At 51.4% G+C, this 20,428-nt stretch overlaps 2 protein-coding genes across 5 annotated transcripts; both read left to right on the top strand.

Annotated features, from left to right (window-relative positions):
- The first annotated feature begins 809 nt into the window (after positions 1 to 809).
- Positions 810 to 9,958, top strand: AP2M1 (adaptor related protein complex 2 subunit mu 1). 2 transcript variants are annotated; one of them, XM_059163321.1, is made up of 11 exons: positions 810 to 937; positions 2,962 to 3,078; positions 4,924 to 5,189; positions 5,936 to 6,018; positions 6,631 to 6,766; positions 6,859 to 7,000; positions 7,501 to 7,620; positions 7,726 to 7,861; positions 7,953 to 8,050; positions 8,554 to 8,665; positions 9,333 to 9,958. In XM_059163321.1, the coding sequence occupies exons 2-11, from the start codon at positions 3,005 to 3,007 to the stop codon at positions 9,465 to 9,467; spliced, it is 1,302 nt and encodes a 433-aa protein (XP_059019304.1). In that variant the 5' UTR covers positions 810 to 937; positions 2,962 to 3,004; the 3' UTR covers positions 9,468 to 9,958. The 2 variants fall into 2 exon arrangements, with proteins under 2 accessions (XP_059019304.1, XP_059019306.1); XM_059163323.1 differs by lacking the exon at positions 2,962 to 3,078 and having other exon boundaries at positions 829 to 937.
- Positions 9,959 to 12,221: 2,263 nt separating this feature from the next.
- Positions 12,222 to 19,647, top strand: ABCF3 (ATP binding cassette subfamily F member 3). 3 transcript variants are annotated; one of them, XM_059163318.1, is made up of 21 exons: positions 12,222 to 12,379; positions 12,609 to 12,756; positions 12,897 to 12,976; positions 13,478 to 13,524; positions 13,715 to 13,812; positions 13,913 to 14,035; positions 14,203 to 14,469; positions 14,786 to 14,866; positions 14,953 to 15,012; positions 15,111 to 15,167; positions 15,278 to 15,300; positions 15,404 to 15,459; positions 15,575 to 15,775; positions 15,873 to 15,949; positions 17,479 to 17,523; positions 17,602 to 17,734; positions 18,293 to 18,381; positions 18,475 to 18,566; positions 18,752 to 18,884; positions 19,015 to 19,102; positions 19,189 to 19,647. In XM_059163318.1, exons 1-21 carry the CDS (start codon positions 12,307 to 12,309, stop codon positions 19,345 to 19,347), a joined length of 2,130 nt encoding a protein of 709 aa, XP_059019301.1. In that variant the 5' UTR covers positions 12,222 to 12,306; the 3' UTR covers positions 19,348 to 19,647. The 3 variants fall into 3 exon arrangements, with proteins under 3 accessions (XP_059019301.1, XP_059019303.1, XP_059019302.1); XM_059163320.1 differs by lacking the exons at positions 12,609 to 12,756; positions 12,897 to 12,976; positions 13,478 to 13,524; positions 13,715 to 13,812; positions 13,913 to 14,035 and having other exon boundaries at positions 12,257 to 12,379; XM_059163319.1 differs by lacking the exons at positions 12,222 to 12,379; positions 12,609 to 12,756; positions 12,897 to 12,976; positions 13,478 to 13,524; positions 13,715 to 13,812 and having other exon boundaries at positions 13,927 to 13,997.
- Positions 19,648 to 20,428: the final 781 nt, after the last annotated feature.

Raw genomic sequence — 20,428 nt, 5'->3', positions numbered from 1 at the left:
GGCTCCCTGCTCAGTGGGGAGTCTGCTTCTCCCTCTACCCTTCCCTCCTGCTTATGCTTTCTCTCTCTCCCTCTCAATAAATAAATAAAACCTTTAAAAAATAAATAAGAGTAAATAAATAAACTTGCCAACGATTTTTAAAGCAACATATATGCTGTCACTAGAAGACACACAGGTCCTGGACTCCAGAAGTCACATACGTATAAATAGCTGGGATAGAACAGACATTCTTGAAAAGATTCGGCTAGTTTCTTACAAGTATTTGCCTCCTCACTCCCTGCCCTTTTACTTGGGTAATGATCCCTGGGAAAGGGCTCATGTCTGTAACAAGTATTTGATGAAAAACTCTTGAGAGAATCAGAGGTGGTGGTAGAAAGCAGGAAATTCAGTACAAACATTTCTGCCAAGTCGTGTGTGTGTGTGTGTAAAGTGAGCACAGCCAGTCCTCGGACTCCTGAGACAGAAAAGGCCTGCAGCAATCTAAGGCTTAACAGATGGGCTTCAACAAATGGCATTAATCCTCTGAAGCTGTCTTAAACACTGAAATAGGACCAGGATGGATTGCAGACTACAATTCCCAGAATGCTCAGCGGAGAAAATAAAGTCAGTGGAGCAGCGTATGATGGGATCTGTATTTCGTGAAAGGCTGGATAAAGCCCCTCCTATCCCTACTCACAGCACTCCTACCCGCCGAAGCCTGTCGGTAGTTGTAGTTTTACTGAACATAGGAAGCTTAAAATTGCTAAGAGAAGGTCGAAGGGCCTGACGGGATATGTAGTCGGCGCGTCCGCCGGACGCGCACGCGCAACTATGTTCGGGGCGGGGCCGCGGCACTGCGGTGAAAGCCGAGGCAGCGGGCTGGCGAGCAGGGGGCGGGCGGACATCTTGGGATCCGGAGAGTGGCCCGGCGGGCGGAGCAGGGGGCCGCGGACACCAGGTAAGCTCCGGATCTGGCCAAGGGTGAGAGAGAACGCCTACCTCGCTGCCCAGCTTTGCCTTTCCTTGCGCTGCGCTACGCGGAAAGCTGCCCACACCAGGGAGTGGCTTCAGCCTTCAGATCGAGAGGGAGCTGACGGCGGGGCGGGGGCGCCCGGGGCGCGGTTGCGGGACGGGCAAAGAGCGGCGCCCTCCACCTGACCCGTCCGGCGCCTCCCGGGAGAGAGAGACTTACTGGAATCCTCTCAGAGCGGGGACGCTGTACGGCGCCCCCTTACCCGGGATCGTGACAACCCTCCTGTTCCTTTGCGCTTCTCCTCTCAGCGCAAGGACAATTCCCCGTCCCCTAGGACAGTGACACCCCCTTGTGTCGCCTCCCTGGACTGTGACAGGCTTCCCACCCTGCGGCATCCCCTCCCCCCCAGTTGAGTGACACCCCGCGGCTCTTCTTCCTCAGGCCTGTGACAGCCCCCGCACCCCCGTGGAGCCATTTTTTTCCCGCGATGTCTTCCTCCCCAGGGAGAAAAGCCCACCATCCGCTCATGCCTCTACGCTTGAACCCCAAAGCAGGTTACGCAGCCCCAACTTTCCCTTATTCACCACTGTCAGGCTCTCCCTGCTGTTTTTCCTCTTCAAAGGCTTGACCTTTGCCACACGGGAAACTCCTTCGTCCAGATGTAACGCTGCCCCACCCCCCACCCCAGGCCTCTGCTGCTGCAGCCTCACCTGAAGTAGACCGCCCGGCTGTTTCTACCAGTCTTTCCCCTTAACTCAGGATTCCTTTCTTGTGCCGGGCCCCACCTCTGCTCCTGTGGTGCTCTGAGGTCCCTACCACTTGATACCTGTGAACTTGCTTCTTTGCCCAGGGCTCTACCTCCATTTTGCATTTCTTCTCTCAGCCTCTTTGGGCCAAGGGGTAAAATGTATCTACCACCACCTTGAGAGCCTCTCACTGAGTTTTGGAGACCCTGATGGCCACAGTAATTGGTTTTATTTTCCAGTTTAGAAAAGTCTGCTAAACTCTCTCTGCCCTGTAAAATTAATACCAGAGCTAATTCAGGAAATCTAGAATTAAATTAACCTTTTTTCTCCTTGCAAACACTTTGAGTTAGTTTGACCCAAATAATTTGGATAATTCACGTATTCCACTCCTTGCTTGTAGGTACTCAGGCCAGAAATGAGTTATGTCATGGGTCTGGAATCATAGAATTTCAGCTGGGTTGATCTCTTGGTTTTATGAATCCTGTACCCCTACCCCCAATTTTTATTGCATTTGGGAGCTGAGAGGGATCCTCCCTTTTTGAAAGGGAGGTGGTTAAAAATAACTAATAAGCTTGGGTCATTGAAGTGTAGCCTGCCAGGGCTGGGCCTTTCTGCTCTGCTCTTTTGCCTGCTTATCTGACTGCCTGGGATTGGTTGGAGCCACACTCCTGGGTTGGAGTCAGGGCCTAAGGCCTCCGTTCTCTCCTCCCCACGCCCTGCACACCCTTTCCTGGAATGTTTAGACTTCTGTGAATTAGAGAGCCGCAGGTTCAGGCCCTGCCGTCTTCTCAGAAGGGTAGTGGAGCCTGAGAGACCGGGTACTCCTAAACCGTGCCTGGGGGCCCCAGGCCTGAACCAAGTGGAGTAATTCCTACCGCCATTCCTGCAGCCTCAGGCAGGCCTTCACAGTGACTCACCAGCTAGAATCTGCACAGGAAGGGGCCAAAAAGGATCCGTGCTGAGCTCAGCACTGTGAAGGGTGGGGGAGGCTACTCTTTGGGCTCAGCCCCAGAAAAGGGAAGATCAAAATGGCCTTAGAATCCTGGGCCCAAGTCCCTCTCCATTTCTTTTCTCCTTTCCAGTGTCAGATAAACAGGAACTGGAGCCTGGCTAAGGGGAGGGGCATGCCTGGGGAGGACTTCAGGGTCACTTACTGGAGGGTTGAGTCAGGAGAAAAAGCCCAGCTGGTGACCTGCACAGCCCCACAGGGGATGTTGGCCGAGGTTCTCAGGCCTTCCCTTACCCTGCCTCCGCCTGTCTTAGGTCTGTTCTCAGAGCGATGGGCCTTGGAGACTGAGCTGCCGCCATGATTGGAGGCTTATTCATCTATAATCACAAGGGGGAGGTGCTCATCTCCCGGGTCTACCGAGATGACATCGGGTGAGTCCCCTGGCTGAACCAGCTGTGCCCCCACCCTTCATCCCTCCTTCCCAGCATGCAAGAGCAGGTCTGTTCCTACCAGAGTCTTGACTTGGGCCACCCCACCCCTTGCTGCATCCTAGAAGCTCCGCTAATACAGCCTGGTTCCCATTAAGTCTGGTGGTATTGGCCTGGCAATAGGCGGGACCTGTGGAATTGTGTGGCCTCTACAGTCTTAGGAACTCCTGCCCTTCCTGCCTTCTGTTTCCCTTAGTGACAGACCTAGTTGCTGGAGATGAGTGCTTTTGCCTTGGCAAATTAATTCCTCCTTTGAGGGGATGGGAGATCTTTCTCCAGGGGGTAAAGTTAGTGGCCAGGCAAGTGGTACTAGTCCATATAAGTCTCAGAAGCCCTTCACATGGTGAGAGCCTTCACTGAATTCTTTTGAAAGCCTCTGCAGGCCGCCAGATCCGCTCCCACTCCCTTTCTTGGGAGGAGGCAGGCTGCTGACTCAGCTGTTTTCAATTCCTCTGGGCCACTTCTAGAAGAGAGGTTGTGAGCAAGCCTGAGGCACTCTCAGGGTCACTGAGGGATGGGCAGGGAGGCCATGCAGCCCTTTCTGGCCTATCAGTAGACCTGGAAGAGCTCCTTGTTCGGGGTCCCTCAGACCTTAACAAGGAGGCACAGACTGCCTTCTCATTCTGCCCCACCCTGCATGCCACTGTTCTTTCCTCAGTGAGGGGACACATCCTAGCCTCAGCAGCTCTAATGAAATTAGGCTCCTCTGGTTTGTGCTGCCCTGTTTTTCTTCCTTTAAGAGCTTAGGACAGATAGTTATAGAATGGGCATGCTGTAGTGCCCTAGCTCCTTGGCTCCCAGCTCTGTGGCTAATGGGCTGGCCTGGCCTTTGTGGCTATTTGTCCATTGGGTGGTGGTGGGCATGAACTAGAGTTGTGGGAGTGCCTGGCTTCCCTGAACCTGGCTGGCTGTACCCATCTGCACCCTCTCCTGCCCTGGATGAACCTGCTTAAGCCAGGGCACATACTGTCTTGCATGCCTTGCTGTGCTTTCCGCTCCTTGCCTGTTGCTCGTCTGCTTCCACTCATGGTGTGTGCTGCCTGCCCCAGTGTGTTGTGTGTCTAATCCTCTCTCTCGTTGCTGCCACTCTCCTCTTCTTGCTGGCGTCATTTCTCTCATCCCATCTCATTGGCTGCCGTAGCAATAGGTAAGCAGCCTATCAAGCTGCCACCCAGGCACAGGTGGGTGGGGGGCCCTGCCCCCCATCATTGTTTTCTTCATCTGTTTTCATTCCCTGAACTCGTCCTGGAATTGGACCCTGGACAGGAATGAATGGCCCCTTGGTGCCTTTTCCTCAATTGATTAGAACCTTCTCTGAAGTCATGCTGGCTTTGTCTCACTTCTGCAAGAGCCAGGCCTCCCCACTGGTAGGATCACAAGTGGGAGAACTGAAGAAGGAGCAGGGTATCTTTCTAATTTGGGCCTGGAGCTTACTGAGAAACTAGAGAGGTGGCAGCTGGGAAATTGGGGCCAGGTCTGGGAGTCAGGAATATACCTCCTTAAGCCTAATGGACTTCACTTTATTAGTGGTATGCCTATCCTGTCATTCCCACCTGATTTCCCTAACTCTGGTGGCTTTCAGACACCAGCTCTGCTCTGGCCCTACTCCCGTGCTTCTGCTGGGAGCCACAAGGGCACTGCCCCAGCAGTTTAGGCGTTGGCTTCAGAGTACATGTCAGACTTAAGCAGTGAAGGTGTGGGGAAAGGTTGTTAACAGCTGTGGTTAATGTCCCCACGGAGTGAGGTTTGATGGGGTGCTGAGCAGCCCCTGTGTACCCTTTTCCTCAGGAGGAATGCAGTGGATGCTTTTCGGGTCAATGTTATCCACGCCCGGCAGCAGGTGCGCAGCCCTGTCACCAACATCGCTCGCACCAGTTTCTTCCATGTTAAGCGGTCCAACATCTGGTTGGCAGCTGTCACCAAGCAGAATGTCAATGCTGCCATGGTCTTCGAATTCCTCTATAAGATGTGTGACGTAATGGCTGCCTACTTCGGCAAGATCAGCGAAGAGAACATCAAGAACAATTTTGTGCTCATATATGAGCTGCTGGATGGTGAGGCTGGCAGGGTGGTGGGCCTAGGGTGGGGATGGACCTGATGGGGCCTAGCCTGGAGGTAGGGAGCATGTGTGAGGTTCCCTCCAGTGTCCTGTGAACTTTATTTCCTGTCTGGTCTTTTGAGCCTTGAGGCGGCCAGTCTAAATTCAGCCTTAAAGGCTGCTCTGAAGTAGAACACAGAAATAGGCTAGTGAGTAGAGGTGGGGAAAGGGGGTGGGGGACCAAAAGATATTTCAGAGGGCTAGGAATCTAAGTGGGGGGCTTGGTAGCTGGGCCTCCTGCAGTTAAGCACATTTCCCTCTTACCTTTGTGGTTTGGGCCTTAGTTCACTGAGTGTCCTTCCAGCTTTCTGTCTCAACAGCTACCTCAGAGCCTGAAGGACAGTGAGATATTACTGACTTCTGGGGTTGCATTATCTCTGTTCCTCTGTAGAGTATGATTAAAGGGAGTCTTTCCATCTTCCCCAGAGTCTGTTTTCTAAGGTCTCAGTGCTTCTTGATCTCTCACGCACTAGCCATGAGATTCTTTTGATTTTCTCTGTGAAAAAAATCTGATGTTTTAAGTATGTTTTCTTATGGAGCACAAATCCCAGAGTAAATGCTACAAAGCCAGAGGACATTGCCGCAGATGATCCCATGGTCTTCTAGAGCTGTGCTGGCCAGATATGTCCTGGCCAGGGGAGGGACTGGACTGAAGGAGCCTTCAGTTTTTTCCAGGGGGTGATGGTTCCCTTCCTTTTGCAGAGATCCTGGATTTTGGCTATCCACAGAATTCAGAGACAGGCGCACTGAAAACCTTCATCACCCAGCAGGGTATCAAGAGCCAGGTACTCAGTGGGATAGCCACAGCAAGGGTGGGGCCCATCTACCTTGAGCTTCCCCCTCACAGCCTTGTCCCAGATGACTCAAGAGCCCGCCTCTGACAGGAAGTTCTGGCTTGAGCCCTCTACCGTGATTGCAGGCCTATTTTGCCTCATGTGGCCCTCCACCCTAGGAGCAGCCAACTCAGCATCCCTGTTACTGGGAATACACTTCAAGCAGTTTCCTTCTGCACTGGGGGAAGGAAGGGTGTGGGCTGCCCTGGAGGCCTGGTATTCCTCAGAAAGGGAGAGCGTGGGCCCTCCTCTGGGGTCCAGATCTTATATATGCCTTCTCCTCCTTTTCTGCCTGCCTCTTCCCATCTGTGCTCCCCTACTGCTTCCTGTGGGCATCACATTGACCCTTTGGCCTCCAGCATCAGGTAAGCAGTTCCCTCAGCTTCACCTTTACAGCTTTCTTCAGGCCCTGCCACATGGAGCTCATGGGGATGATGAGTTATTGGCAGCATGGGGGCAAGGGAGGAAGGGAGTTTGGGTGAGAGTGGAGTGGGGATAGAGACAGGGTCTTTGAAGGTGGAGGGGAATGAGGCCATTCGTGTTTTTCTCTGTCACCCCATGTAGACAAAGGAAGAGCAATCGCAGATCACCAGCCAGGTGACTGGGCAGATCGGCTGGCGGCGGGAGGGCATCAAGTACCGCCGGAATGAGCTCTTCTTGGACGTGCTGGAGAGTGTGAACCTCCTCATGTCCCCCCAGGGTGAGAGCCCGCTTGTGATGAGCCGGAGGGGCAGGGTCAGGGCAGCACTCTTGTCCTAACTCACATGTTCCCATGTGTCTGTCTGTCACCAGGGCAAGTGCTGAGCGCCCATGTGTCAGGCCGGGTGGTGATGAAGAGCTACCTGAGTGGCATGCCTGAGTGCAAGTTTGGGATGAACGACAAGATTGTCATTGAGAAGCAAGGCAAAGGCACAGCTGATGAAACCAGCAAGAGGTGCCTGAGCGGGATTGCTGGTGGGAGAGGGTGGACCTTCGAGGGCTGAGCAGGGCTTGGTCTATCACAGGTTCCTTCAAGATACCATTTCTGCAGTAATGCAGACTCCCTCTTCCCAAGGGTGTGCTTGCCTGGTTACTCTTGACATCTGTGCTTACAAGAGATGAGAAGATTGTCCTCATCCTACTTCAAGAGTAGACCCCTTTGTTTGATCCCCAGGGCTGAGACTCTTCTATACATATTGATGGCCTCCCATTGTGCCTGAAATCTCTGGGTCCCAAGCAACAGAGTTCTCCAGAGATGAGCTTGTAAAGCTCCCACTCTCCGTAAATCAGCACCAGGGACCCCTGAGTCAGAAAGCTGCATTCTGGTAGCTTTCCAGTCTGTAGTGCAGGCCTCATCCAGGATATGGCAGCCTTTGGGGGTGGGATAGTCTCCCAGCCAACCCTCTCCTGCCACTCTTCTGTACCAACGAGGAGACCTTCTGCCCCTGCTCGCAGTGGGAAGCAATCAATTGCCATCGATGACTGCACGTTCCACCAGTGTGTGCGACTCAGCAAGTTTGACTCTGAACGCAGCATCAGCTTCATCCCACCTGATGGAGAGTTTGAGCTAATGAGGTGCCACTGGGGTGTGAGGAGGCAGGGGGTGCTGCTGGCCAAGAGAAATGGGGGGAGGGAGGAGGACAGGCTCTGCTGTGCCAACCTTGCTCCCAACCCCTAAAGGTATCGTACCACCAAGGACATCATCCTTCCTTTCCGGGTGATCCCACTAGTGCGAGAAGTGGGACGCACCAAACTGGAGGTCAAGGTGGTCATCAAGTCCAATTTCAAGCCTTCATTACTGGCTCAGAAGATTGAGGTGAGAACAAGGGACTTGGGGAGGAAGCAGCACTGTCTCTGGGTATAAAAGCAGCTGATGTCAGGGCTTGACAGAGTTCCCTCACTTGTAGGTGAGGATCCCAACCCCACTGAACACAAGTGGGGTACAGGTGATCTGCATGAAGGGGAAGGCCAAGTACAAGGCCAGCGAGAACGCCATTGTGTGGAAGTGAGTCTCCTTCATGAGGCCGCTACAGGTCTCAAGATTCCTTGAACCCTCTTTTAAGTTTTACCTTCATTTTCTTGGGCGAGAGAGAGAGTGAGTGTGTTGTGTGTGTGTGTGTTGGGCGGGGGGTGCCTATCTTTTTCCAGGAGCCTCTACTTATGCTGTCAGCCCCATACCTCTGTGTAAAAGTGTACACGCCCGCGTTTGAGTGCATGCATGCATTTATCGGAATGCTTCCATGTTTTCCCCTGGAATATTTCTGTGAACTAGCAGGGGATAGCATGTTGTGTATTTAAGCTAAAACTGCAGCCCACAGTGCCAAAGGAGTAGCAGGCCCAAGGTTCCATTGCAAGTGCTTAGCAGGGTCTTCCCCATACTGTTTGTCCTGGCACCTCCCACATGCTCCTCAGTTTCCTTGTCTGTACCCCTCCAAAAAGGTACCCTCCACCTTAAAACTCCTCCAAGCTATCAGGGGCACTTGCTGCTTACTGCCCCTCTGTTCCCAGGATCAAGCGCATGGCAGGCATGAAGGAATCACAGATCAGCGCTGAGATTGAACTTCTGCCCACCAATGACAAGAAGAAATGGGCTCGACCCCCCATTTCCATGAACTTTGAGGTATGGCAAAGGAGAGGCCTTAGAGCCATGGCAGGGTGTGCTAAGAAAGATCTTAGGATTGTTTAGGTCAAATTCTGCACCTTACTACCTGCAGATGAGACCTAGGCAGGGGAAATGATTTAATTCATAGACCCATTCCTTCCCCCTTCAGGCCTCTTACTAGAAATTGCTATCCACACTGACAAAAATCTTTGACTTCTAAAGCTTGTCATAAAAACAATTTTTTGGAAAAATTTAGATGGAATGCCAAATAAGACAAAGTTTATCTACAGACAGGAGAATGGGCTGACTTTGCTTTATGCATGTTAGACATAAAATTTTCTCCACCTTATTTTTTAAGCCCATATTATTGAGCAGGATCAGTGTGTTCTACAGTGAGTCTTTGGTTGCTGCCACCTGCTGCTTAAAGGAATTAAATCAAGTTATCACAGGCAGGGCCTGATTTCAGACCTAAGTGGTTATTTTACGTTACTCTTGGATACGCTTTCTTCTTTAATAACCTCTTAAGAAGACCCTTCTTAAGCTTCCCCCAGCTTATTTCAGGACCCCAATCATTCAGACACCTGTAGTAGAGATGAAGTAGGTAGGTCAAGGCTACAGAACTTCCTAGAGGAGAGTAGTTGTGAGAGGAAGACCACATCCCTAACTGGAGTTGTCCCTTACCCAGGTGCCATTCGCACCCTCTGGGCTCAAGGTGCGCTACTTGAAGGTGTTTGAACCGAAGCTGAACTACAGCGACCATGATGTCATCAAATGGGTGCGCTACATTGGCCGCAGTGGCATTTATGAGACCCGCTGCTAGCTGCCTAGTAGCAGCTAGCCTGCCTCCCCACCCGCCCTTTTCCGTGGGTCTGGGTGCCCTGGGCCACCATACTTCAGTGTCTCCTCCCTCCTGCTTTGCTGCCTTCCCTTTGCACCAGCCCCTGAGTCTAGGTCTGGACCAACTACATTGCGAGCGGGACTGGTGGAGCAGTCCCTGGGCTCCCTGGGCTCCCTGGGCTCCCTGGGCAGGGTGGTTTCTGGGGCTCCTACTCCACCATCCATCTGTCTGCCCTGGCCCATGCCAGGCTCTCTGTTCTCTGACCAAAGCCAGGTGGGCTCCCTTTCCTCCCCTCCCCTGTGGCCACATCTCTCTGGAGTGGGAGGGTTGGCTGCCCCTCACCTCGGAGCTCCCCCAAAGGCCAGTAACGGATCCCCAGCCCTCAATCCCTACTCTGCTTTGGGATAGTGTGAGCTTCATTTTGTACACGTGTGACTTTGTCCAGTTATAAACCCAATAAACTGTAGAGCGGAGTTGCTAAGTGTTAATGTGGAAGCTCAATGGGGAGGGGGACTGATGGGATTGCTCTTCCCAAACCTCATGCTGCCTGCATGAGTAGAATTTTATATTCTGAACTGTCTTAAGGCTTTTCTCTTGTGTTGTGCCGATTGTTGGGCCCTTCAAGGTTATCCAAGCCCTTATCCTGACTGGTATTACCCCAGGTCTCCTGTCTCCCCAAAACAGAACCTCAAGGGCAGGCAGCTCCACCTGATTCCAATTCCCTGAGTGTAGGGATTCTTTCCCTAGTTCAGTTTTAGCTTTAGGCAGGTATTTTCTATTAGCAGAGATTAAGCAAGGTTTACATTTGGATTTTCCCTCCATCCCAAGCAACTGACCTCAGTTCTCCTCTACCCAATTACCCAGGCTTCCCTGATAAAAGGGATTCTCTTTTCTGTAACCTCCCCTCTTCAAAGAATCTTGTGATGAGCTTGTCCTTGAGAGGAGTATTCCATACCTTGCTGGCGTGTTGGAGCAGATACAAACAAATTTGCCCTCATTATCTTTCCCTTGTTTGACTGCAGCCATTTTAAACTTAAAAAATCTATCAGAGAAAATTTCAAATACAAACAAGTATCAAAATATAATAAACTCACATGTCCTATCATTCATTCAACTTTAACAATTATCAACTCATGGCCAGTTCCTTAGTATTTCATGATTTGTGTTCACACTTAATCCAAGAGTCCTGTGGAATTTTTTACAACATGTATCTGGATCTAAACAAGGTCCACTGTGGTCAGCGAATGCTATTTATTTATTTGTTTATAGGAGAGTGGAGAAGAGCAGAGGGAGAGGGAGAGAATCTTAATCAGGCTCCTTACCCAGCATAGAGCACAATACAGGACTCGGTCTCATGACCATGATCACCACCTGAGATGAAATCAAGCGTCCAGCATTTAACCAACTGAGCCATTCAGGCACCCCTCACTTTTTTTTTTTTTTTTTTTTTTTAAGATTTTATTTATTTGCCAGAGAGAGATCACAAACAGAGGAAATAACAGGCAGAGGGAGAGAAAGAAGCAGGCTCCTGCTGAGCAGAGAGCCCGATGTGGGACTCAATCCCTGGACCCTGGGACCATGACCTGAGCTGAAGGCAGAGGCTTAACCCTCTGAGCCACCCAGGAGCCCCACCCCTTGCTTTTTAAATCCTATAAACCACAGGTTCTCTCTCAGCTCTTGCAGTGTTGTCAAAGAAGTAGTTTACCTTTCCATCTATTGCCTATAAAGTGTTTGTTAGATCTAGTAGCTTAGCTTTTCAAACTTTTTTTTTTCTAAGTTTTACTTAAGTAGTTTCTACACCCAACGTGGGGCTCAAACTTGGGACCCTGAATATCAAGAGTTCCATCCATGCTCCTCTGATTGAGCCAGTCAGGTGCCCCAGCCTTTTTAACTAAATAGTTGGATTGATCCTTCTTAATGGCAAAAGGATAATGTGTCTTAGGTGAAGATCTTAGAGCTAGGTTGGAAGAATATTCACGTTAAACGTAAAGCAGTAACATCATTTGGGGAAAATTCCTAACTTCTAGAAGGAATCAGTGGAAGTAGCTTTATACACTCGTTTGCTGAGCTTCCTGGTGCAAAGAAGTCTGTTTTTGGTGTGTAGGTAGGGAATAAATAGCAGTGAATTTGCACTGGCTAACCTCATTTTCTAGCCCTTTGGTAGTGTCTTGTACCCTGGGGTGATGTTAGGATTGGGTGAGCACAATTCGCAGAGGTCCCCTGATCTGTCATAGATGAGAGAACGGAAGCTGGCCACCTGGCGAATACTAGAAGCCCATAGGCCCTGGGGACCAGAACAAAATCCATGGGTCTCAGAACTGTGCAGGGATCTTCTGAGAGCCCAAGGACCAAGCATGAGTCAGCAAAGTTCTCTCTCGGTGGCCACCAAAATGGACCCGGCTGGGCGTGCTGACACAGAAGCGCCTAAAGGAGCCCGAGTGCTTTATCAACCGCCCGTCTCTTGGGAGGTTCCCACCCGCGCCCTGATAAGCCCCGAGCTGCCCTGCACCCGCAGCAGATGCATCTCGGAACTCCAGCTCCCAGAAGACAGCGAGAACCGCACATGTGGCGAGTTTTTCAGCGGAAACGGCGTTGCGCAAGCGCAGAGAGAGAAGCTAGAGCGTAGGCTCTGAGCGGCGCTTGCGCACGGTTCCTCCAGCCCCGTTCACCCAGTCCACTGGGTTCCGGGCACTCCGCGCGTTTCTTACGTCACCATTACGCATGCGCTTTGGAAGAAGGGGTGAGCTTTTGGGAGACCGGCAGGAGGCGCGTCTTGGCTCTGGTCTAACGGCGCCTGCGCGGACGGGAGCCCGACTGGAACATGGCGACTTGCGCTGAAATCCTGCGGAGCGAGTTCCCCGAAATTGACGGACAGGTCTTCGACTACGTGACGGGTGAGTCGAACGGAATTTGCGCGCTGGGGAGGCCAAAATGAAAGTCACTGGGAGAAAGGCTAAGGGAGGGCAATGTCGGGGACCACTGCTAGGCCTCTCCTTTGCGTGACCTCTTGTCCCGAGGGCCGGTTAGGTCTGGAGCCCGGAGTGGGGCCGTGTTTCGGGGACTAAAACTGCTTGTATGTCTACCCTACCCGTTATCTTCCTCGACCTGCCACGCCCGGGCCAGGCGTCTTGCACAGCGGCAGCGCGGACTTCGAGTCTGTGGATGACCTGGTGGAAGCGGTGGGGGAACTGTTGCAGGAGGTGTCCGGGGACAGCAAGGATGACGCGGGCATCAGGGCTGTGTGCCAGCGCATGTACAACACTCTGCGCCTGTACGTGCCAGGGTAGGGGGATTCGTGGGGGCGATGGGAAGGCGGACGGTAAGGAGACAAGACGTAAGGGAAGAAGGTCTGATGGCCATAGAGGTTTTTCTTCAATTCCTAATTCTGCGCTTTCTGTTCCTACCCTCAAGGGATGAGCCACAGACCCAGGGAAACAGCCAGGTGCTACTAGACGCCCCCATCCAGTTGTCAAAGATAACAGAAAACTACGGTGAGAGAGGGAAGATTGAACTAGCTGCTCTCTGCCCTGTCTGAGCCTCCTCCCCCTCCCCCAGCCAGCCAGCCCCAGGAGCCCAAGACTCCTGGTACCTTTTCAAAAGAATGAGGATGTAGAAGCTAGTTGGTGTCTTTACTGAGGGCAGAAGAGGTCGTTGATGAAGGGAATGGGGTTGGAGAGTTTTCCAAGCTCTTAGGCAGGGTAGGAATCTTATGGGCCTTGGAGCTGGACAGACTTAGGTTTACTTACCAATTCTGTGGCTTTTTAATCAGCTGTGTGAGCTTGTAGGAGTTGCTTATCTGCCTCAGTCTCTGTATTCTTAATCTGGGAATTGTTTTTGTTTTTGGTTGAAATATGGGGAGGATGATAGCTATTTCTGGAATTGTAAGGTTTTCCTTTAAATGTTTTTGTCTGTGTCTGGTTCATATTAGTTACTCAAAATGTTAGTTTCCCTTCCCTCAGGGAGAAGGTGACTGCTTTTCTTATCGCTTACAGACTGTGGCACCAAACTTCCAGGACTGCTAAAGAGGGAACAGTCCTCGGTGAGGAGAAGGAAAAAAGGGAGGGGCCATGTCTATAGTGGGGGTAGAAATTGACTGTCTAAATATTGGAGGATTTTTCTGGGGGTTTCTGATTATGTCTTTCACTGAAAGGGTAACTTAAGATGTTCTTTCTGGGGCTCCTTTCTGAGCCTACCAGCCTAGGCTGAAATGGTTGTGTTTGCACCTTTAGACTGTGAATGCAAAGAAGCTAGAGAAGGCTGAGGCTCGACTGAAGGCAAAGCAGGAGAAGCGCTCAGAGAAGGACACACTCAAGACCAGCACTCCTCTGTGAGTTTAGCAAGAAGTGCTGAGAAGAGAACAGAGCAGTCTGTATTGGGATGGAAGGGTGGCTTGGAGTGCTAAAAGCCATCGTTTCTCTCTTTGAAAGAGTCTTGGAAGAGGCATCAGCCAGCCAGGCAGGCAGCAGAAAGGAGAGTCGGTTGGAATCATCTGGCAAGAACAAATCGTATGATGTGCGAATTGAGAACTTTGATGTATCTTTTGGCGATAGGTGAGGGAGTGGCCGTGGGGAGGGGTGATGCTTTTCTTTTTCCAGTTAAAGGAGAATTTGGACAGATGAAATGGGGCTTAAAATAACATTGTTTTTTTTGTGGCTAAATTTGTTGTATACCTGTCTCTAGAGCAGCACCCTTTGTGTTCTTCCTCCTACCCCTGCAGGGTACTCCTGGCTGGAGCAGATGTGAACCTGGCATGGGGCCGCCGCTATGGGCTGGTGGGTCGAAATGGGCTGGGGAAGACGACACTCCTGAAGATGTTGGCCACTCGGAGCCTGCGAGTTCCAGCCCACATTTCCCTGCTGCACGTGGAGCAGGAGGTTGCTGGAGACGACACCCCTGCCCTGCAGAGTGTGCTAGAAAGTGACACCGTGAGGGAAGACCTTCTGCAGAGGGAGCGGGAGCTCAGCGCCCAGATTGCCACTGGCAGGTAAGGGCTACAGATGGAGAATGACCGGCAGCCACGGTTCTTTAGAGAGTGCCCGTCATAGTGCCACAGTCTGTAACTGGCACTCTCATCCTAATGATCAGCAGAGCTTAGAACCTGACACTGTGGAGCTATAACGCCCTGTTCCTTCCACACTGCCCACTGCCCTCACTGACTTGAGCAGGTGTTTTCTGTAGTGCATTCCTGTCCTGGCAACAAGGCAGTGAGCAGCCTGCTCTCCAGCTGCATAGAGTACAAGGCATTCCACCTAGAATGCCCCCATTCGGGCTGAGTGCCCTTCCTCCCATTCCCACTCCAGGGCAGAGGGCTCAGAAGCTGCACAGTTGGCAGAAGTATATGCCAAACTGGAGGAGATTGAGGCTGACAAGGCACCTGCCAGGTATTTAAAATTCCCCTTCCCTCCTTTAGATTTCCTTTCCCTTCTGTCACCTGTTTCAAGCTGTTCTAAAATTTCTTCACTTCTAGGGCATCAGTCATTCTTGCTGGGCTTGGCTTTACCCCTAAAATGCAGCAGCAGCCCACCCGGTGAGTGGCCCTTGCCATTCTTGGCTGTCAGCACTGTTGACGCTGCCTCTGCCTCTCTTGGTAAATATCTACCCCTGATGTGATCTCTGTTCCTTTAGGGAGTTCTCAGGTGGCTGGAGGATGAGACTGGCCCTGGCCCGGGCTCTGTTTGCTAGGTGAGTCTCTGGGGCCTGTGTACAGATACTGTGGAGGATGGGGCTTGGCTCATGGGAGGTCATGAGCTGCTGACCTAAAACCTTAAGGGTTACATTCTTCTTTTCTATAGGCCAGATCTTCTGCTGTTAGATGGTGAGTTTGAAAGGGGGAACCCTGACTTTGGGGTAGGGATAGATGGCAACATCCAAGTTCTGTAGCTCTTCAATCCCAAATATGTCCTCCCCCATCTTTCCAGAACCCACAAACATGCTGGATGTAAGGGCCATCCTGTGGCTGGAGAATTACCTGCAAGTGAGTGCCTACAGATGTTAGAGTAGGTCCAGGGGAGGTCTGCCTCTAAGACACTTGGGGGGTTGGAAGCTGACTGCTCTCCCAAACTGGGTCTGCCATCCTATGACTCCCTCAGACATGGCCCTCTACAATCCTGGTCGTCTCCCACGACCGCAACTTCCTGAATGCCATAGCCACAGACATCATCCACCTGCACAGCCAGCGACTAGATGGATACCGGGGAGACTTTGAGACCTTCATCAAGAGCAAGCAAGAGCGGCTGCTTAACCAGCAGCGGGAGTATGAGGCACAGCAGCAGTATCGCCAGCATATCCAGGTGTGGGGACAGGCAGGGCTGGGGGCCCTATCCCATGGGTGTCAGAGTCTGTAGGAGTGAGGGAACCTGACCAGTGCCTACACTCATGTCCCCACAGGTTTTCATTGACCGATTTCGCTACAATGCCAACAGAGCCTCTCAAGTGCAGAGTAAACTTAAAATGCTGGAGAAGCTGTGAGTACAGTGCCCTTGACCGGGCCGTGACTCCTAGTCTCTTAATTTCTGCCCTCATTTTGCCGGCCACCCCTTGCCCTCCCATTCTAGGTCTCCCCTTTTCTAGAAACCAGCCTTAGTCTACTCTCCAACAGGAAAACAGAGCATTTTACATTGCTGTTGGGAATTAGTCTTGCTCTCCATAAAATTAGGCAACCCCTAATTTATTTTCTCTAATCTGTTTGCTTATCCTGGACATTTCATATAAATGGAATCCTATAATGTGATGTTTTGTGTCTGGCTTATTTCACCTATCATAGTGTTGGTGAGGTTCTTTCATGCTGTAGCGTGTATCCGTACTTTGTTTTTACGGTCAGGTAATATTTCATTGGAAGGACGTACAGCATTTTGTCCATTGCCTCTTTAGTCAAGAGATATTGGAAGTTTCCTCTTTCTTGGCTCTTATGACTAATAGTGCTCTGAACATTTGTGTACAAGTTTATATATGGACCTGTGTTTTCTGTTTTCTGGGGTATGTACCTTGGAGTGGAATTGCTAGGCTACAAGATAATTCTATGTTTATTTATTTATTTTTTTTAAGATTTTTATTTGTTTGACAGACAGAGATCACAAGTAGGCAGAGAGGCAGGCAGAGAGAGAGCAAGAAGCAGGCTCCCTGGGGCGCCTGGGTGGCTCAGTGGGTTAAGCCGCTGCCTTCGGCTCAGGTCATGATCTCCGGGTCCTGGGATCGAGTCCTGCATCGGGCTCTCTGCTCAGCAGGGAGCCTGCTTCCTCCTCTCTCTCTCTGCCTGCCTCTCTGCCTACTTGTGATTTCTCTCTGTCAAATAAATAAATAAAATCTTTAACAAAAAAAAAAAAAGAAGAAGAAGAAGAAGAAGGCTCCCTGCAGAGCAGAGAGCCTGATGTGGGGCTCGATCCCAGGACCCTGGGATCATGACCTGAGCTGAAAGCAGAGGCTTTAACCCACTGAGCCACCCAGGCACCCCTATGTTTAACTTTTTGAGGAACTACCAAACTGTTCTCTAAAGCAGCCGGACCATTTTGGATTTCTCCCAGCAATGTACGCGGGTTCCAATTTCTCCATATCCTTGCCAACACTTATTATCTGTCTTTTTAATTTTAGCCAGCCTAGTGGGTGTGAGTGATATTTTACTGTAGTTTTGATTTGCATTTCTTTAATGACTAATGATGTGGAACACTGGGGGCTTAATCTGAAATCAACCTTTCTAGAGGTGCTGGTGTGGGGAGCACAGGGAGGGGAGTCTAAAATCAAAAGCACATAAGTTTTTGTGACATTGAAATACTTATCACGGTGTCTTAACTGGTAGGCCAAAAACCTACAGAAAGGATAACCCTATTTTTCAATATATAGTGAACTAGAAGAAGGTACTCTAAAATAAGAATATAGTCTGGATGGTGGGAGTACAAGCTTTTTCTAAGTTTTCTTTGAACATACATTACTTGTGTAGTAAGAACAAATACAGTTAGTTTTTAAAGCCATAAATCTAGTCTGCCCCCTCTCTCCTCAGACCAGAGCTGAAACCTGTGGACAAGGAGTTGGAGGTGGTGATGAAGTGAGTGCTGGGCCGAGAAACTGGTGGGGAGCTCGTGTTTCTGGCTGCTCCCACGTTCCTTACCACCTCCTCCTGCAGGTTCCCGGATGGGTTTGAGAAGTTCTCACCGCCAATTCTGCAACTAGATGAAGTGGATTTCTACTATGATCCTAAGCATGTCATCTTCAGCCGCCTCTCCGTCTCTGCTGATCTCGAGTCCCGCATTTGTGTGGTATGGTTGCTGTTCCTCTGTTCCGAGAGCTGAGACTCTCCCACCCCAGCACGTGGTATGGATTGACCCAGGTCCTCCGGCGGCAAAGGGAAGTGGTATGCAGGAGCAGGAGTTGGCCTGGGCCAAGGACTTTGCTCTACTTCCCTGCTCTACTTCCTGCAGAGCTAGAAAGCCTGGCTGGTGGTACTTAAAGAATACGTAGAGCAAGAGTTTATCTTCCTAGTCTCAGATCTGAGTTTCCTCAGACCATGGAGCAGGGAGGAGATAGCATGGGCTTCAGGGTCAGATATCCAGTCTTGATTCTGCCGAGTGGTAGCTCAATTACTGCATGGAGATAGCAGCTGCCTTACTTGGTTCTTGGGAGGGTTAAACCCCGTGCTCTTAGTAGGTATTCAGCTGTCAGTTTCCTTTACGACTTTACTAGTTCCTTCATTTATATAGATCCTTAATATTATTTTATTGGTTGTTGAAGGAGTCATTGGTCAGAACCAATGCTCATCTTTGCTTCTGTGTTCTGCCCATGACAACTCTTCAGCATTCTCGTGGTTCTTTTGACAGGTTGGGGAGAACGGGGCTGGGAAGTCTACCATGCTGAAGCTGCTCATGGGGGACCTGGCACCTGTTCGGGGCATCAGACATGCTCACAGGTAAAGCCCCCCAGTCCCCAGCGACTCTGTAGCTGCACTCCTTTATGGGCATTGCCTTCCACCCTGTCTTTCCACCTTTGTTTCTGCCTGTAGGAATCTGAAGATTGGCTACTTCAGCCAGCACCATGTGGAGCAGCTGGACCTGAATGTCAGCGCAGTGGAACTGCTGGCCCGCAGGTTTCCCGGTACTGTAGGGACTCTAGTGGAGGAAAGAGGGGACCCCTACAGCTAGGCCTGCCTTGGGGTGGGGTGCTGAGCAGCGAGCCCTGAGTCTAGGTATAAGGACATGGGCATTGAGGTAAGGCTGAGGGGAGGGTGATGGGAGGGAGTCAGCTCAAGAACCCACTTGATGGCGTGAGGCCTGTTCCAGGGCGGCCTGAGGAGGAGTATCGTCACCAGCTCGGCCGGTATGGCATCTCTGGAGAACTGGCCGTGCGCCCTGTTGCCAGCTTGTCCGGAGGCCAGAAGAGCCGGGTAGCCTTTGCTCAGATGACCATGCCCTGGTGAGCTCTGGCCTTCTCTTCTCCTCTCCCCGTCTTGCGTAGTGGAAAATGTTTGTCTTGTCTCCATATCGGGGAGTTCATTTTCTCCCAAGCCCCATAACTGCCTGCCTCCCTGGGCACTGCCTTCCAGCCCCAACTTCTACATTCTGGATGAGCCGACGAACCACCTGGATATGGAGACGATTGAGGCTCTGGGCCGTGCTCTCAACAATTTCAGGGTGAGTGTGCCTTCAGGCTGCCCACCTCTCCCCAGGCTTCAGCACCACTAAGGTGCCCCTGAGTGCCCCGGCCTTGTGTCTTTCAGGGCGGCGTGATTTTGGTGTCCCACGACGAGCGCTTCATCCGGCTGGTGTGCCGGGAGTTGTGGGTGTGCGAAGGCGGTGGCGTCACCCGGGTCGAGGGGGGGTTTGACCAGTACCGCGCCCTTCTCCAGGAACAGTTCCGCCGTGAGGGCTTCCTCTAGGGCCACAGGCTGTGAGGACTGTGCCCGGGACATGGACTGGACTCTCAGACCCCTGGGCCACCATGTAGGCGACCATCTCCAGGCCATGGACTTCCCCCAGCTTTGGGGACAGCCTTATTTCCGAATCTCCTTTTGACTGGAGCATCCTCTGCACAACCCAGGGAGCCCCATCTAAGTGTCTGTGAGGACTGGGCTTCAAGGGAAAGGGCAAGAGGTGCCCTCTGGTTATAGATCTGCCCTACTGCCCCAGCTCTGACTGGGCCCCAAGTGGCTGCTGTGTAAATTAAATCTGCCCCTGCATCTCCCTGGCCTCGTGTGTGCTGCTCCCCGGCAGGGCTGCAGCGCTTCTCCGCTGGGGGCTGGGGTCTCTGGGGTTTGGGGTGTTTGTAACACCTGTATCAGTCATGCAGATGAAGCCCATGGCAGCACGAGTCTTGTCTCTGGAAGGAAAGGAGACGTCATTAAAGCCGCCAGGGCTCCAAGGTCGCCTGCCTGACATCCGGTGGGCCGAGCTGGTGGAATGAAGGATAACATGGTACATCTCTGGGCTGCTGGTTGCCGCAGCCCAGGCACAGTCTTAGCTGAAGGCTTGCTTTCTGCTGCCTCAGCCCTACACCTCATGGGAATGAACTGATGCTGTAACCTGACAAATCATGGTTTGTCAGTTGCTTAGTCCAGTGGTCTCTGATGTAGGCTCCCCCTGCTTCTCTGGTCTAGACCCTTAGATGGAGCTGAAGAGAAACCAAGAAACTGTCTTTGTCCCCATTTTGCTTGGGTGATTTCATGTTCTTTATTTTCCCTCAAACCATGTAGAAGGGGCCTGGGAAGTAAGAGAATTGAGAATGGGGTTGAATGGGAAGAAACAGCACTTTGTCTTTCAATGAAGCGATCTCAGATGTTTAACAGAGGTTGTATGACATAAATACTGTTTCTTGAGGAGTTAGCTGCTCTCTATAAGTGTTGGAAGACACTAAAATAGGAACTTTGCGTTCCCAAGAGATAATGGAGAAACCACAGTCCACAGAAGGAGCTGGCTGGCCTCTGTGGAGAATTGACAGAGTTCGACCTAGGAGTCTAAGCC

The sequence above is a fragment of the Mustela lutreola genome, chromosome 2, assembly GCF_030435805.1.
Source record: "Mustela lutreola isolate mMusLut2 chromosome 2, mMusLut2.pri, whole genome shotgun sequence".
Taxonomy (NCBI): domain Eukaryota; kingdom Metazoa; phylum Chordata; class Mammalia; order Carnivora; family Mustelidae; genus Mustela; species Mustela lutreola.
Note: the sequence above shows the minus strand (reverse complement) of the source record. Positions and strands in the feature narration are given on the sequence as shown.